The following is an 18660-nucleotide window of genomic DNA, read 5'->3' on the forward strand; positions in this document are numbered from 1 at the left end:
TAATAATCAATCGCCGATAAAAATCGTTAGGTAAATCAAATCGTTATTGAAACATTAATAATAAAAACATATTACTAACAATTCAAATTGTAATCATATAGTCATAATCATATTATTATAAATACATATGTGTTTACTATCAATGTTTTTTAATAACAATTGATTACATTCAATAATATATAGTACTTAAATATTTTTATATTTATTAAAATATTATATAATATATAAATTAGAAGTATTATTTGAAAATTATGTACAAATAAAAACATACAGATAGTCTTAAAAGTATAAATCAACATTTAATAATTAACAACAAAAATCTAAAACACCTAAAAACGATAAATAGGTTGTATAATATTACATACGACCTTGTTTTATTTGTATGTACCTATAGGTACAGAATGGTCCAGAACTATGTCAACAGAATATTTGGATGTGATCAATAAGAAAAATTGTATAGGAAAAAAATATATATTTTAAACTTCTGTTAATCGGATTTAATAAAAATATAATAGTAGGTAGGTAGATACCTAATTGTAATAAGTTGTGGCATTAATTTTCTTTTCAATAGATATTGTATTTTTTTTTAATTCAAAAGACAGTAGGTAATATTATTTAAATAAACAGTATTTCTGTATTACATACCATTAGACTGTAGTTAAGTAGGAGGTTAACGGGAATATTTAACTAATCGAGAAAAATAATCAGTAATATTCTTTTATTGTAATTATTAGCAATAACTATATTATTATTCAAACACCATAATATGCGTATGGTACAAGAGTTTTACAACGGTATCTAATTTCTGAACCACTTTTTTTCTAATTTATTATGTATTAGATATTAATGTGTAAAACCGAATGTTATTCAAATTTGGCACAGTTTTTTTTTATTATATTGAAATTCATAATATAGATATTAAATATTTTGATCATTAATAATTAATTACAATATAAATGGTGTTTGCTTGTACAATAATCAATATTAATGGACGGGTGAATAGTTATTTTTGGTCGGATCTAAGATCATTGTTTTAAACGCGCGTTACATATATTATTATAGTATAAAAAGAAATGTATGTTTTATGTGTTACTACTCAGTATTTCCCGTCTTATGTACTTAAAATATTTATTTTAATATTTTTAACATAATACATTAAACAATTAATATTATATTAAACAAAAAGGTCCTATACTTATTATATTTGAGAACATCAAGATAATTGGAAAAAAACATCAATATAAAGTTAATATTGTTCTTATTCGATTAAATCTTTATTCAACATTTGTAACGCACACATCCTTCCGAAACTTGCCTCAAATTAAAGCGCAACTAGTATACCGAACATATTTAATCCAATTAATTTATTAATTATTTACATCTTCATGTTATTATCTTTTACTCTTTATCTCTTTATATCCCACACTGTTCATTAAAATAAATATCAACCAGCTACCCATTTTTTAAATATATGTCAGAATATTAGACACCTAAAAATATAATTTGTGCGCCACTGTATCACTATAAACAATGAAAGGTGCTTACACCCATGATTAATAAGCGTATTATTAATCCAATCAGTTTTGATATTTTAAAATTGAAAAAACACATAATTTAAACTTATGTATTAGATAATCAAATCAAATAAAATTAGTGAATTATTTTTATTTATTTTTTTTTTTAACTGGCGTTATTTTAAAAGACACCAACAAAAACATGAAGTGTTTTCTGGTGTATCACAAGCAAAGGAACAAATGGATCATCATTAGGGTCTAATATAATAATAAATAGTAAAATAAACACTTAAAGTTTATATATAATTCTCATACTATACCTACTAAATAAAACAACTATTAATATTTTTTTTTTCATTGTATTATATTATGTTTTCTTATTTGGATTATTAAAAAAAAAAAAATAATACCACAAAACTCAATTATTTAAATCTGGCACAATCAGTTAAAACCCCCCATACTCAAAAAAAAAAAAAGAAAATACATTTTTATTATAGGCAACTCAAATAAACATGTTCAATAAAAATGATTAGATTAGTTTACCAATATTTGAATATATTTGGTGATAATTTTAGATATATTTAAATGATAACAAACCACTTTTGACTTGCATCTTATTCGTCTAAAACTTCCCCAGCTGAGTACCCCGACTTGAAAATCAAAACTATTTCAAGTTATAATATATTATAGTATAAAATAATATACTAATCGACAATGTTTCAAGTAAATCAACTTAGTGTTTTACGATATAATTGTTTTTTTTATCCGAGAACGTATGTCATAATGGTTTGATGAAACTCGTAGCTTGATGTTATGTATTTATATTTTAAATGTATCCAACCATAAGAATTATATTTTTAATTAAGTGAGTGGTAGATCTATAGGTATATAGGCTCTACTTCGGGAAGAAAAATTCTGCATATATTTTTATTATAGATGTTTTTATTAAAAATGCCCTCTTTGCTCGTCACTGAGTCCTATCTGGTACCGCAGTACTTATATTATATTCACATTTTATAATCTGCAAATACCTACATTAGATATAATATGATTTATAAGTTGTAGGTAACATTTAATATGTACCATAGAAAATAGAAGTACCTACTAAACTTAATTAATCAGTTTTCATTGAATAAACAAATTTGTAATAATAATTGTTCATTTGATACATTTTTTTAAGTTTTTGATTTAATTTTTTTTTTTTTTTTTGTAGCAAACAACTTGCATTTCGTTTATACCAATTTATAATTTAAAAGTTTATGATAGCTAATTTAGTTGAAACGGAGCTGATGCTTCGATTAGTAGTTAAACAAAATATTGGCGAATTAATTTATTATTCAACGATATGTGCCAATCGCATGACTACGACCCAAAAAACGAAAATGTCTACAATAAACGTTATGAATTTATGATAGAGATAAATAATAATTTAACCGTTATAATTGAAATTAGCATACACTAACCTTGGATTTTATTTTATACTTTGATGTGCAAACACAATTTGTATAGTGTTTCAATATTTAATTGAGCACAGTAGAATACTGAATAATGTTTTGATAGATCTCAGTTTATTTTTAACAATAATGTGCTACGCATGACGAATTCGTTATCAGTACAATTTTAGATGTTAAGTATGTAATATTCATGAATTAACTTAAACCAACAAGAAATAAAATATAGAAATTTAAGCTCGCTCATTGTTTTAAACGACTTAAATTGAACTAATATCAATAACATTTTTTCAATAGTCGATACACATTTTGTACAATATAATATATCATTTTTTCATTCCTAGTCAAGTTATAAGTTTAAAAGTTAAATAAATTAATTGAAAATATAAATTATTTTTAATACCAAATTAAGCTTTGTCAGAAATATTTTTGATCATCATCGATAAATAGATAATAAATACTTTATTGATGAGTATTAAAATAATTGTTATTTTCTTAGTAGAATTTTACGATTTCTAAAGATGTAAATAGATTTAAAGAAAATCGACATCTGTGATTGAAAAATTAAAAGTGGGAACATTATCAATTTAATTGGGTAATAATTCAATAAAATGCATATCGCAGGTATAGTTTAAGACGTCCTTTCAGTGAAAACAATTGTTCAGGTATAATATATACACACATATGTATAAATATAATACATTGTATGTATAAAAATATCTATATACGCATATAGATAAATTTATAAATACACAGAAACACCTCCCCAAGACACATACTCACACACACGCACACACATATATATATACAGGTATTATTTAGTTTCTGATGTAACTATTTAAAAGTGAGCCTATTTTTTAAAATAACTAATTTTAAACTATTTAAAATTTATGAAGAGTACCTTTAATAAATATTTACAATATAACGCTAATATTTCCAAATTATAAATTTAGAATCTAATAACAGGTCAATATGGATAAAAATCGAACTGCAGTATGGTCATTTATTCTGTTTTCTCCACATCTGTTGATGATGATTTGTTATCATCTTGTATAATTTCACCAACAAGCGGCACGTTGATGTCGCGCATTGTATACTTTGTCTTTGATTCTCTGAGTTTTGCTTCTGTAAATTTTTATATTTTACCATTATTATAATACAAAAGATGGTATATTATGGTTTATTTTTAAACGGCATATAACATATATTATGTAATATATATATAAACAACAATGTTACAATTAAATATATACATAAAACAACAAATTACCTCTAGCTGCTTGTACCTTCCACTTCATTTTGTTTATGGCCAAACAATCGTTCCATGGTTTTTTTATTTTGTATAACTTATTGCTAGTTTGGGGATTTTCAGCGTTAGTTTCCTGTTTTGATTCTAAAAAAACAAAACGTTTACGTTTATCACTGTAGAGTATAGCTAAAATAGTTTCTTTTTATAGATATCTATATGTTACTATACATATAATATTTGGGAATTCTAAATATTGTGCTTATAAATAAATAAATATAAATTTAAATATGTATAATTAATGTATGTATTCTTAATATGTCATTTATCAAAAATAGATTTTATTCATTGAATGCAAAAATATTTTTTTAACAAAATTTAGTTTAAAAAATATATAATTTTCTGAAGAAATTTATCTGTAATTAGTGTTGGGTTTATACTTTATAGTGAAGCGAAAAATAATTTTCTTGTATTTATCTATAGGCAATCTATTGAAAATGTTTTGGTACTTTTTAAAAAATAATTTTTGATTTAGTCTCTGGAGTGTTAAAATACGCAATCTGAACTGTTCATACGCTAAAACAAAAATCTACGATATTTGTTATTATCCCAATTTAACAATACTTTGTAGTAAATATATCTACTCAATATTTTAAAGTAAAATGACTGTTAATTATTTAATTAAATAATACATAATATTATACACTCGTTTCAAAAATCATTGTAACATTTTAAATTAAATTAAAATTAAATTTGGTTGGTTCAATGTTTTGTTGAATAATTTAATAGGCAAGGGGAATAAGGATTATATTATTATATTTTGTAGGTTTTATAATATTGTATATACTATAGGACGTTATTTTTAACATTTTAAACTTGAATCAGTGTCAGCTATAAGTTGATAACATACCTTTGTCAGTTTCTTCGAGTTTTGTTGCGGTGCTTATGGAATCCGAGTCATTATTGTCTTTGGTACCTTCAATGTTTTTGGTTTCCTTAGTACCTTTGATATCTTTCTTATCTTTAATATCATTTTTAACTTCGATATCTTTGTTGTCTTTTATATCTTTTCTATCTTCGATACTGCAGCTCATTGCTGTGCATGCGATAGCTACGTCAGATTGGTTTGATGTGTCATCTGTGTCATCATTGTCGTCAACCACAAAATTAGAAATGCTTCTGGGCGGATTAACCAAATTAATTGGACCCAAAATTAATTCCAACATGTCACTACACACGGTCATACTAGGTTCAACTATGAACTCAATAAATCCTAGAGAGTAAAAATTGTTTTTGTATATTTTATTATATTAGTTACCTACTTCATAATTTTGTATTGAAAACGAGTTATGAACGTTATCAGAATATACTTTTAGTATTAATTATTGTACTTTTATTTAAAATCACTATCATAACTCGTTTTACGTATAATGTTGGATGAATTAAAACACCAACCGATTTGAGACTCAGCAATCAGTGTATTATTTCTGTCACATAACGGGCTGAACGGGAGTCCCAACTTTTTCTCCATGTCTCCCTGTAAAAAGAACTCCTCCAACAATTGGCATGTCCATCTATAGTGTAAACTCCATTCTTTGGCAGGATGTGAAATATCAGCGCAATGCAACACCATTGACATTGCTTTGGACTTGTCGATTCTGTAAAGTTAACATAACAAAGATTGTATTACATACACGGAAACTATATATCTATTTCATAAGTTTCAAACTACTATTCGATAGATAATAGTCGTAATGCTTAAATCGACTATTGGTTTAAATAATTATATTATAAGCTGATATCAGATAATCGGTATGCAATTAGTACAGTCGTATAGAAAAACCTCAAAAACCAGGATGAAATTTGTACGTCATTTATCACAATTCGTAATGTAGCCAAAATTATATCAAGTACTTACGTAGGTTCCGGTGATGCTAAAAGAGTCTTCATAGTTTTCAATTGTTGAAAATGGAAACTCATATCAGTTGCTAATACCATATCTATGACTAGAGTACGGAACTCACGAAATTCTTCTTTGGTAAGATTTTGTAGTATGTTACAGTCGTCATCTTTTAATATTCTATAAGAACATGAAAATAATATAATTATCATTACCTATTTAATTTATTATTTCAACTAAATTATTTTATTTTATTTTTTTATTTATATGGATATGTTTTTAATTTTTTTAACAATATAATTTATTATTTAAAGAGCTGGGAAAACATTAATATTTATTTTTTTGTAGGTATGTATAATTTTATTCTAAATAAAATAATAAAATAATGAAACTTCATAAAACATATTTAATTTAATTTAATTGTTTTAAATTTATTTACACATAGTTAGCTAACCTGAACGTGGAACTGATATGATAATTTTCCAACACAGCGCGATCATTATACAATAGTGCAATCTCCGTGCCCGACATTACATGGAAGTTATTTGTTGTTCCAGTGTGTTCGAAGTCGTGTGTAATAGCAGCAATTAGCATTGCGAATATTTCCAAATCACTTAGCCAATTCTAAAAAAAAAATAGTAGTGTTATAGTATCATATATTAATTCTATCACAAAAATGATTTTAATTTTTAAAAATGAACATAGTGAAAAAAAATAATAAAAATCAGTGTAGACGAAATTGTTGGTTAATTAAAAAAAAAAAAAAAAAAAAATATTAAAGTTAAAATCTGTACATTAAGAAAATAAATTAGGTAAAAATTCAAAATATATAAGAAAATAAAACATTAAATAATGAAAAAAACATTTTTTGCTCTGGTGGGCTTCCATGATAATTTGGAGACAAAGTCATAAGTCTACATTTATTTAATAGACAATATTATAATATAATGTTTTGTCACATTTATGATATTACCATTAATCCAGTTTGACAAAGCATATAATGCACAGTTTGTGCGACATCAGCACCATGTAGATTGTTATGATACGGATTTTTATGTCTTGAATAGCCTTCTTCGATTCTGCATAAAAAGTTCTCCATGACTACCGATGGAACCTAATGAAAACCACATAGGTTAAATATCAATATAATATTTAAATACATTTTTAACGTTTAAATGTTTAATACGTTTAATTCATACCAACAACTTGAATTCTACTATAATACATTGATGAAAATATCAACTAATTTAATAAAAAAAAAACACATTAAATTATCATGGTTAAATATTTAACAATAGTAATTTTTTGATAATTTTATAAAAGTTAATATCTTGATAGTTTTAATAGTATTAATTATTATTTGACATTTTAGATTTCGTTCTTCGTTAGCCAAAATTATTAATTACCAAAAAGTTATAAATTATAAAATTATATTAATTTGTATAGAATTTATATGAAGTTTTAAATTCTAAACATATTCGATTAAAAACATTTTAGGTTTTAAGCGGATTAATGAATAATATTTTGGTTTTCAATGATATATTTTTATTTTTATGCCTGTCATTAACTTTTGAAGTAACAGAAATTTCTCAATCTTTAACTCTGAGAAAAGCTTTTTATAGAAAATTGTATCTAGTTATTACTCAGAGAATCAATCAAGAGTAAAATTTTTTGACTAATCCGTGAAAAACTAAAATAAATTACAAAAACACAAAAATAATTACGCAAACCAAGTTTTTGAAAAAATCAGTTTTGTTTTTGCTCAATATCTTCTTATATATTTTAACCTTTTAAAATTCAATTTTTTTCAAAATTTAAAATTATGTAAATTGTTAAAAAATTTTTTAAATTTTAATAACTTAAAAGGACTATATTATCATACAATGGTTTTTATAAGTCGTGTTTCTATAAATTCTAAAAATATCAAAAGAATAAAAATCTTTATTTTTTAGTAAGATAAATCGAATTTATGCTGCTATTTAAACTTTTTCTTAACACTATAATATATTTCATATCAGCCTACCAATTCTTTAGCTTAATAATCTCATATATATACTACTTTCGAGAATAGAACAATATTTTTGATAATAATAGGGGTAGTTTAGAGAGAATATTTGAAAAATATACCCTTAAAAAAAATTCTAAAAAGTATTCAATAAAAAAATCTGGAAATAAAGTATTCTAAAAAAATAATCGAGAAATATATACTATACAAAAAATATGTGTGTACCTATAATAAATTGATATATTTCTTTATAAAACATAATAGCATATTTTATTATTTTAAAATAAATAAATAATAAAAAAAAATTGTAAAATATATGAAAATTATTCCCATCGTTTACAGTTTAAAGGTTTAAACCATAAATGTGTTATACAATTATTGTAAATTTATGAAGTATAAGAATATCGAATAGAATAAGTGAAAGTAAAAAATAATAAAATATATAGAACTGTGGATGCATATATGTTTGTTGATTTAAATTTTATTTTATGTGGTGTTTTGTACAATTCTATGATCGTTTTATCTAAAACTAATATATATAATACATTTTATAATGTAAATGATTAAATTTTATTATGTTTCGTATGATGGTATAATGAATTTGAATAGTATAATTCATTTTTATTTTGTATATTGTTTTTAAGTATTAGCTTTATCGCTTGGAACTCATTAGATATTTTTTAGTATTAGGTACGTATAATACAAAATGTGATATGAAACGGAATATTTGTATTTTAACCAATATAATAATATATAGCTATATCACTGTGATTCGAATTGAATTCTGTAGAACATACATAATAAAATAGTTTTGAATTTATAATCATTATTTGAACTATAATAGAAATAAAAAAGAAATAGTTCAATAGTATAAATATTATTTTTAATGGATTTTAATTTTGTATTTAAATTGAATATTCAAACGAAAATAAAATTAACAATGTTGGTATGTACTGTCATGCACCTATACAATATTATATAGATTTGGTGAAGTATTTTTTATCTAACAAAGTATAATACATAAAAAAAAAAGGTTCTCATAATAAATTATATATCTATACGTGAAAAACACTGAAATGTGTTGGTAACAGTTATTTTAGACAGTAATGCAGCCAAAATGTATTTTAGGCGTGTTAGGGGGAGTGGAGTTAGGTTAGGTTAGGTCAGGTCAGGTCGGATTATGCATTTTTCTCGACAAGTGTTCGTGGTTTATTCATATTGCACTACACATGTTCTGGGCTTATGAATAAAATCTGTGTGAATTGTAGGTCATACACCTTATAATACGTAAACAACATTAAAAGGTATCCAATGTCTGAAATTATAATACCAACAAATTAGGCAAATATTTTGAATCTTCCCCCCCACCCAAATCTAATTTCTAATTTTTATAGTTTTTGAATTTGTTAAATAGACGAGTTACACTCTGTATAATATAGGTATCAAATTGTATTCTTGTTTATAAAATTAAAACACCAAACATTTAAGTAGTGATATACAAATATAATAAATCGTAATAAAACATTATTATATTATATTGTATTTGTATTTATGATTATAAGTTGATAAAAATATCAAATGTAGTATCTGGAATGAAATATTGTACAGTTAAAAAATTTTACGATATGAATGATATTTGATTATAATGTAATAAATAGTATAGACTTACTTTAAACTTTTGAAATATTCCGTAACGATTGAGCAAGTCATATCCCAAGTATTTGATTGGCTGTCCATTTCCATAATTGTCCAGTTTATACACGTCAAAAGACCAATCATTTAAGTCCTAAAAAATGAATTAATTAACATATTTTCGTGGTGTTTAATAAGTATTATATAGTATATATTAAAACATTCTTTAAATAAAAAATAATATATTATTTGCATTTAATCTCGATTTCGACATAAGTACTGGGACTGAAATTAAATTAATATTATGAGTGTTATAATGTTACATTTCATGTTTGATAATATTGTAATACAATTTAAATAAGTATGAAAAGATACATGTGTATCTTAAGCAATAAAATAGAGATGTCGAAAATACATTTCTATATTTTTTTTTAAATTAAGAAATAAAAGTATAGTACTTTTGGTCAGCAATCAGTTTTTATTGTTTGACTTTTAGTTAATTTTTTTGTATCACGTTTATATGATAAAAATTAAATTAATCTCAAATTCAAATAATTACAAAAATAGAATATAGAGATCATTCGCAACAAACGAGTGAGGGTAGAATAGATATCAAACGACCGCATGGTCAATGGACAGTACGAGAAAAAAATGATATAATACATTCATTGTTAAATCAGTCAAAAACTTATGTTTATGTATAAAATTATCACAGTTATTTGGTAATTATTTTTATCACTAGGAGATGACGGCTTTGAGTTTACCTTTAGTACTTCGACAACGTCTGATGGGAATGTCATCATCGGAGCGTTGATCACTCGGCGATACATACGGTCAACAAATATTCCAGCACGAATGGCGTGTGCAACCGATTTGAATTTTGGTTTTTCCTCACCCTTGCGCCTTGTGCAAGCCATCTGTCTAGTGAATGTAGACGCAAGCCAATCCCTAACTTCTTGTGGTACCGCGTCCGGTTGCACTTCCGAAAGTTCGTCGTCCTCTTCGGCAGCCAATCGTCTGTAGTCAGAATATATGAGCGCGCACGCATGTGTAAAAATTAAAACCATATTAGCCAAATGTTGCGTTGTTACATATTATGGTAAAAATATATTCTTATCAAAATACCAAACGTCCGTAATTTTTGCGATTTAAATTGCGTGCAAATAGAAACCACCGGTTCTAACGTTTTTCGCGAGCAATAGTTAAATTAATTTTTGTGATTATATAGAACGATACATTAAAAAACGACTTGTTACTATGATTACTATGTGTGCACTAAATATCTACATCAGTTGAAGCAAATTATTATTAAATATTATTGACAACAATATATTACATTGTAAGCATTGTACAAAACTGTGGGATACCGCTATGCAAGTCGAAACACAAGTCAAGTATTGAAGAATTATATTCATTAATATTACAATTCCGATGATTTGATTTGAAACATTTAATTTGTGAAGTTAATTTCACAAGTTTTAATATTAACATAACAAATGAATATGGCGTATCTATGTAAAATATAAGTTTGTTTGTATGAAAATATATATCGATCATATTATTAGCGAGGAAGGAAAATAAATAAAACTGTAGCTGAAATCAACTAGTTATGATGAGCTTTTAACAATTTCATCAACAGTATTAAAACTCGATTAATACAATCAGCATGTGTTAAGTATGTATTATGTAGGTACCTACTGACTTTATTAATATTTACACGTTTTTTTTAATCTTCATCGATGGATCGTAGTTTTGAAGACACTAAAGCCCATTCAAATATGAACTAAAAACGATAAAACATGAATAAAATTCATTTACTTAGTATATGGTATTACAATTGATTTAGTTATTTTATGTGGCGTTTTGAATAAAATAAAAAATGAATTAAAAGGTTTAATAAGTCGACCAGTGGTGTAAATTGCGTACCTTCTTATGCTGCGAGTTTTTTTTTTTATGGAGAAAAAAACATTCACTCAATATATAATACGGCGCTCTAACAACGACGGTTTATGATATAACCAATCGGGGGTGGTGAAAATTATTACACCGCCATTGTTAGGCCTGTATAAACACTAGGAATTCCCATTTTCTCTCTCCGTTGCACAAGGAAAACAAATTGGACTTTTTTTTTTTTTACTACACAACGTCAACACAGCCGTTGTGAACCGTGCCATAACTACGTGGCGACAAATACGAGAAAAAACACAATGTGCGTTGCACTGTCGACTGAAAAAGTATCGTGATTTCGTGTGGCGAGAAAAGAAAAGCGCAGACGACGGTGTTTATAAAAAGTAAAGCGAAATAAAGCCTCGTCTCTAACGTTTCGGTGCGTATAAACTCGCTAACGAAGTCATGCCGTGTTTATTGGTTATCGACGCTCGCGCGTCAAATAAATAAAACCATATAGTCAGTAAGAATGTACGTATATATATAACCTAACCTATATAGCTACTGTGTATAGTATAGGTGACTAAGTATATAATGTAATATTGTCTGCGCGCCACATCGCATGTTGAGACGGGCCGCCGAGTCAAAGAGAAGAATTTATTATATTGTATTACATAAAAAAACACGCCCAAAATAAAAAAAAAAAGCGAATCAGTTTGATAAGTGCTACACACTATACACCGATTTGCATAAATGTTTTTCGATTCACTTATAAACCTAACCGATGAGACATTACGTGTAGGCTGTGTTATATATTAGCAACTAGTATGAGTTCTAGTCGGTAGGTATAACCAAATGTCGTCTTACTCATATTTGGGTACTTGCACTGTTGACCAAATAATTTAACAATTGTATTTGTCTAGAAGACGTATTCTATACGATTCCGAGTAAAAACAATGTATCCTTTGTATTACAATAAAAGTGTGGTTTTTTTTTTATAAAATGCCATCATTTTGATAGTGTTAAAATATTAAAAAAAAAAAACCATTTGTTTTTGAGTTACCGAGAAAAGTACCGACGTATTTATAATAATAATATTTGTTATTAATGATTAATTTTTGAATCGAATTCGATCGAAACAATGGTACGTATGTATAATATGCGAAAAGATAAAATGAAAATTAATAATCAGAAATACTATGAGAGAAAAGAGAAATTTAATATCTATCTGAATATTATTTGTCATACACTCATTTCATAATAATATAATAGGTATTTATATTTGCGTTAGAAATATGAGTCTTAATCTAAAAATAAATTACGAATCCGTGATATTTTAATATTAAATTGACACCGGAGTACAGTTGTACATACGAGTATGTACTCGTACTAAGTTTCAGTTCTTTTGGAGTGGCAGAATTTGGAAAATTTTCCTGTCACAAATTTGAGAACGCTAACATTTATAATATTAAATATACTGTTAATTTATGAGAATACAATACTTTATGGAAGACAAATTGGTTTTTTTATCAATTACACTAAATATATAATTATCGGTGAAAAATAGTTAAGCGAATTGGTAGGAATATTAACAATATAAACTAACAGTTCACATTCGTTGTATTCTTAGTTGTACGTTATAATAATGTGAGTTTTATGTTAACTCAAAAACCTATTGTACAAATTTGTAAAATATAAGTATTTGTTTTGGAATTAATAGATTTATAATAAAAATAACTTTTACGAAGCCATTGCCTATTAATGGATCCATTTTAATTTACTCAAAATTCATAATTGGATAATCTTGAATGTGATGCCCGCGGTCATAATTAATTTTAAAAAAGAAAATGTTGACTAAGAATGACTTAATTTTATTAAATTTTATCATAAAAATATTATTGATTTTAAATATAAAATTGAGGTTTAGTTCAAATATTATAATCATAATTTATTATTAAAATACAAGTTACAACGAATAGGTAGGTATTGGAAAGTTGCTTTGATGAAATATCTGTTTTCGTGTATTTTGTTTCGTTGTAAACATATTTCATTTATTCAAACATTCAAACATATGATTCAATTTCCACCTGGGTTCAATTGAAATAATAAATTATTAATAGTTAATAGTTTTAAATATGTTTACTCTGATCAGTGAAGTAATATTGACGTTTAATATAATAATAATTTATTTCATATTTGTTTTTTTAAAAAATTTATCTATTAAATGAAAATATATAAAGTCTATAAAAAATATAAGTATATTAATATTTGTAAACTACGTAAGTGTCGACTAAAAATGGACTTGAAAGTAATTATATATATATATATATATAAAAAAAAAAACAATTTCTTAGTAGGTAGGCAATTATGAAATCTAATTATAAATATTCTTTAATGTATATTTTAGTAAAAAAATCTTATTAATCATATAAACGAACTCAATCTCGGACAATTATATAAATAACGGTATTGGTGTTTATGTTATTTATTTCAGATTAAAAACTATACAGACAGTATAATAAAATATGGAAAAAAATATATCATAATTTGAAGTATGATTTCATAAATTTGGAATATTTAAGACGAAAAATATAAAATGTACAAAGGTTACAACAAGGTACAAAAGATAAATCTCGTAAAGTCATAAATATTGACGTCATGTACTAGATTAAAATGACGATGATGATGATGATAATAACTTTACATCGTTATTTATAATGCTATAACTATAATATGATATGACAACATTCCTATAGTGGAGAAAACGTTTAAACTATTCGCTCTGATCGGTTAACGTTACGAAATTATTTCTGATGAATTAATTACACTCTGAGAGCAATGTTAATAATGAAAAATTATTTACCATTTATTAACAATTCATGATTACAGCAGTGTGTCTCTAAACACGGTGGCGTGTTCGATTTGCATGCATCTATTCGGATTTTACTGCCTATCTGAGTATCGAATTCACAATAAGGCCATTATCTTTTTTCGCCAAAAAACCAGTTCCCTAATTCACGAATAGCCCTTTTCCGAAAAAAAAGAAAAAGTTACGATTCCTGTTTCCGCCAATAATTGCCAATTGGTTCTAAAACAATAATAATTATTGTTTAGGACCCATGTATAAATGTTATAAAATCACATATCCATTAAATTTAAATATAATGTATTACAAAATATCTTAAAAATATAACTTATAATACTAGTAAATAATAATAATAGGTAATTTAGTCAAATAGTTTTATGTACAATTTAATTAGAGTTTTTAAAAAACGCATAATTAAAAGAAAATGTTTTTATAAAAGTGTGCCTAGCAATGTTATAGGACTTTTTTTTCATAATTGCGTCTACAGTAGGTTTTACTTTTAGATTTTTACAAATGTCATTGCTATTATATGTATATGTGTTATATATATGCATATATTACTACTTATATTGTTAAAAAAATTAAATCATTGGTTTCTAAACTTTTTTTGACGGAAGTGGAAATTGTACCTTTTTCATTTTTGGCGGAAAAGGGCTGTAGCGGAAACGGCCAATATTATTTTGCTGAAATGGGTACCCCACAAAAGCTAATAGTCGATTCGAGTAATGATTAAAAGCTGGACTCTTTGGAATTACACAGCTCCAGGCCGTTGCATTGTAGTTTAACTAAAAATATGATATCAATAGGACACACCTAATTTTGAAGTGATAATAATTACGTATATTGAGTAAGTAATTAAAATGAAAAATAAAGTTAGATTTTTAATTTGAAATATATTAACATACATACTTAATTAAAGTAACTTATAAATTTTATTGTATTAGTCATGAATACAATTGTTATCATAGGTAGTTGATTAAAATGTAATTACAAAATTATAAAAAAATTATATAGAATAGTTTAGGACGGACAAGAATCACTCAGCCTACACTCATGATAACCAATTTTTTACACAGTATAGAAGACAATATTATGTTTTGTGTCGTATTGCGTTCAATCTTCGTCATTGAGAGAGATTATTGAAAGGTCAGTATTTTTTTTTTTTTTTTTGAATTGTTACATTAATTTGAAATAAATAATTAAATAAACCTTAATATTAATATAGTTGGCTATTTTTTTTATCAACTCAGTTTTGTTAAGAGTTATATAGAAATCAACATTTAACATACTACTAAATAAAGTTAGTTAATTTTAGATTCAGAGCAGAGAGATAAATGTATTCATTTTACAATTTAACAATGATGCATGTTTGTTATTGTTATTATTTTTTTTTTTTGAGTTTGATGTACTTAAAAAAATTAAAATTTCCCAGTGTTTTTAAAATAATCTAGAAATACTAACCTAAAAATAAAGAAAAAAGGTAATTTCACGCAAAACCAGATTTTGACAAAATTGTTTTTTTTTCGTTCAATTAAAAAAAATATCGTAGAAACTTTAAGTTTCCACCAAATTTTTATGTTAACCCAAACATAGTTTACATTTTTAAATAGGTATTTAGACTTTTTTTGAGCTATTTATAGATATTTATAATTTTTTTTCTACACATTATCACTGCTTATAAATGCTTTGAAATCAATTATTAGTTAAAAAATATCAACAATTTTTTTTCATGATTATTTTTTTCTGAGCATTTTAAGTAAGAAATTATTTTGAAGTACAGTTTTTTTTCATATTTAAAATTTGATTGACGATTTCTCATTAATTTTTCTACCTATAACAAAAAAAAAAAAAAAATCCCGAGTCATATCTTTTATGACTGCTTGAACTTAAAATTTGTACGACGTTGGATATTTAGCTATATAATAACTATTTAAATGAAATTACATATTTTTACTATTAAAAAAGATATTTATTCTACTTATTGTAATTATTTAAAACGATTTTATCGAGGACATAAAATTTAATCTATATTGTTATATTTTATAAATACAATGATACGTTCAAGTGCAATGTTTTTGGAAAAAAATAATTCAACTAACTGTGTTGTAATAGGAATGTCAAAAAACATAACATACAATATATACATACTTAGTGATATAGGTCGATAGATTGCCTCGATACTTTGAATAGTTTTTCGTATATAAAAACAATAATTTAATTCGAATTTGAAATTTAACACAATATTCATTCATATTCGTTTTCAAGACTCGATATAATTTTCAAGGTATTTTTGGTTTTTTTAAGACATTTGAAATTATCTAATTTTATATTATTATATTCATGTTGTGATGTATGTGTATTTTTTTTTTTTGTGAGTAAAAACACTTTACTGCATAGTTCGTATTTGCGAGTAATATTGTGTTTTTGCTAAACGGTTTTATGGGTGTATAGCGTTCGCTTAAAAAGCAATTTTCCAACGAATGGAATGAAAAACAATTTATGCCTACCTCTTAAAAATATCTGCACATCTATTCGACACGTTGTATTTAATTTTGTTTGTTTCATATTAGTATGTGAATGTGGGTATGTTTATACGTCGACGATGGTTTGGTACTGATTGTTCTACGTGGGATTATAATATTAATACAGCGCTGACGATGAACATTGAACACTGTAGCAAGTTAATTATTGTTCTAGGGTAGGGCAGGGGCTACAAACGGTTAGCATTTGCTGTTGATCGTGTCCTTATGTTACCAAACAATTTCAACACCGACTGCATTAATTATTCTTGATCCAACACAATTAATGTCGTTTGAAACTATCTAAAAATATGGTCATTGAAGTATGTTTATTATAAAAACCTCTTTGATTAAAGTCATGAAAAAGAAAAAGAATACAGCAGCTTATCACTTGGTCGGAGTTTGAAAAGATGTTGGTTAGTTTTAAGTAAAATTGGTGAATTATTTAAATAAAAAAAAATTGCTGTTATATCATGATTACGTTACGAATGAATCATAATATAGCTCTATAATGTTACACGAAGCCACGAAAGCCACTATCGGTGGATTGTTATTGCAGGAAATTTAAATAATATATTTTGTTAATATTTTTATTTATTATTATTATTATTATTATTTTTTTTTTTTGAGTGGTTTATTTAAATAAAAAAGTAAGCACTTATATAAAATGTTATTTTTATTTTATTCAAGTAAATATAAAATATATGTTTTTAAAATTACTTTTTTATCCAACTTTTTTTCTTCGATTTCACCTAGCTAGTTTTTTTTACTAAATTTAACGAAATTGTTTTGAGAAACCTACTTGTAAATATTTCGTCATTATTATCTTCGAAAATTATTGTGAATAATATTATATAGGATAACAAGTTATAGAGTTCAGTTTTAAATATTTAAATACTATTTAATATTTAATTCTGAAATTTAAGATAACAACGTTGGGTTAAAATATAAATACTGAATGATATAAACAACATTGAAGTAAAGGCTCAACATTTTATTAAGATTGAATGAAATGCATTTTCACAAATTAATGAAAATTAAATACTCACTACAATACAGAGCAACTTAAATATATTATATTAATACATTAAATTATTAATTACCTAGATTTTCAGTAATGTTTAGGAGAAAAATAAAAATAAAAATATATATTAGAGAACAGATTACCGGTCCTAAGTAGATTAAAATTGATTGGGCACTTAATTACAGTCCTCTCCCTCATTAATTAATTACAGCTTGTGGGTTTACAGTTGTAGGGATTACTTGAAGCGAGTTCAAAATTCCATCAAGAGTACGCAATTGTTCTCTTAAATTAACTATCTATTATTGTACCTTTAAGTAATCATTGTATCAATACGTTTACGGTAGACACTCATTCTTGTCAATTAGTTCAATAGAAAAATCAAAGATAGTTTAGTAGGAATTATAAGCATCAACAATACACAACAGCTGGTTATTTTTTAAAAGTTTTTTTTCGGTAATTATGAGTTAAATGATTTTATGATATATTTTAATGTATTATTTATTTTCAACATTTTTTGAATATTATTATTTAGTAATTAAAAAATATTTGATATTTTGCACTACTACTGTTACTGTTTTAATATTTCAATTTAATTTGTTCCTGAGTTTTGATAATC

The 18660-nt window shown here is 25.1% G+C and overlaps 1 protein-coding gene across 3 annotated transcripts in view; it reads right to left on the minus strand.

Moving 5' to 3' along the window:
• Positions 1 to 369: 369 nt before the first annotated feature.
• LOC114133059 (dual specificity calcium/calmodulin-dependent 3',5'-cyclic nucleotide phosphodiesterase 1C-like) overlaps positions 370 to 18660 on the minus strand; it is a 169319-nt gene continuing 151028 nt past the window's right edge. For all 3 annotated transcript variants that reach the window (XM_027998679.2, XM_027998680.2, XM_027998678.2), the window contains 9 exons: positions 10513 to 10765; positions 9786 to 9902; positions 7085 to 7225; positions 6566 to 6735; positions 6130 to 6291; positions 5667 to 5869; positions 5122 to 5484; positions 4236 to 4358; positions 370 to 4090 (listed from right to left, as the gene is read on the minus strand). In XM_027998679.2, coding sequence (XP_027854480.2) covers positions 3969 to 4090; positions 4236 to 4358; positions 5122 to 5484; positions 5667 to 5869; positions 6130 to 6291; positions 6566 to 6735; positions 7085 to 7225; positions 9786 to 9902; positions 10513 to 10765 — 1654 coding nt within the window. In that variant the 3' untranslated portion in view covers positions 370 to 3968. The remainder of the gene's footprint in view (positions 4091 to 4235; positions 4359 to 5121; positions 5485 to 5666; positions 5870 to 6129; positions 6292 to 6565; positions 6736 to 7084; positions 7226 to 9785; positions 9903 to 10512; positions 10766 to 18660) is intronic.

The sequence above is a fragment of the Aphis gossypii genome, chromosome X (assembly GCF_020184175.1).
Source record: "Aphis gossypii isolate Hap1 chromosome X, ASM2018417v2, whole genome shotgun sequence".
Classification (NCBI taxonomy): domain Eukaryota; kingdom Metazoa; phylum Arthropoda; class Insecta; order Hemiptera; family Aphididae; genus Aphis; species Aphis gossypii.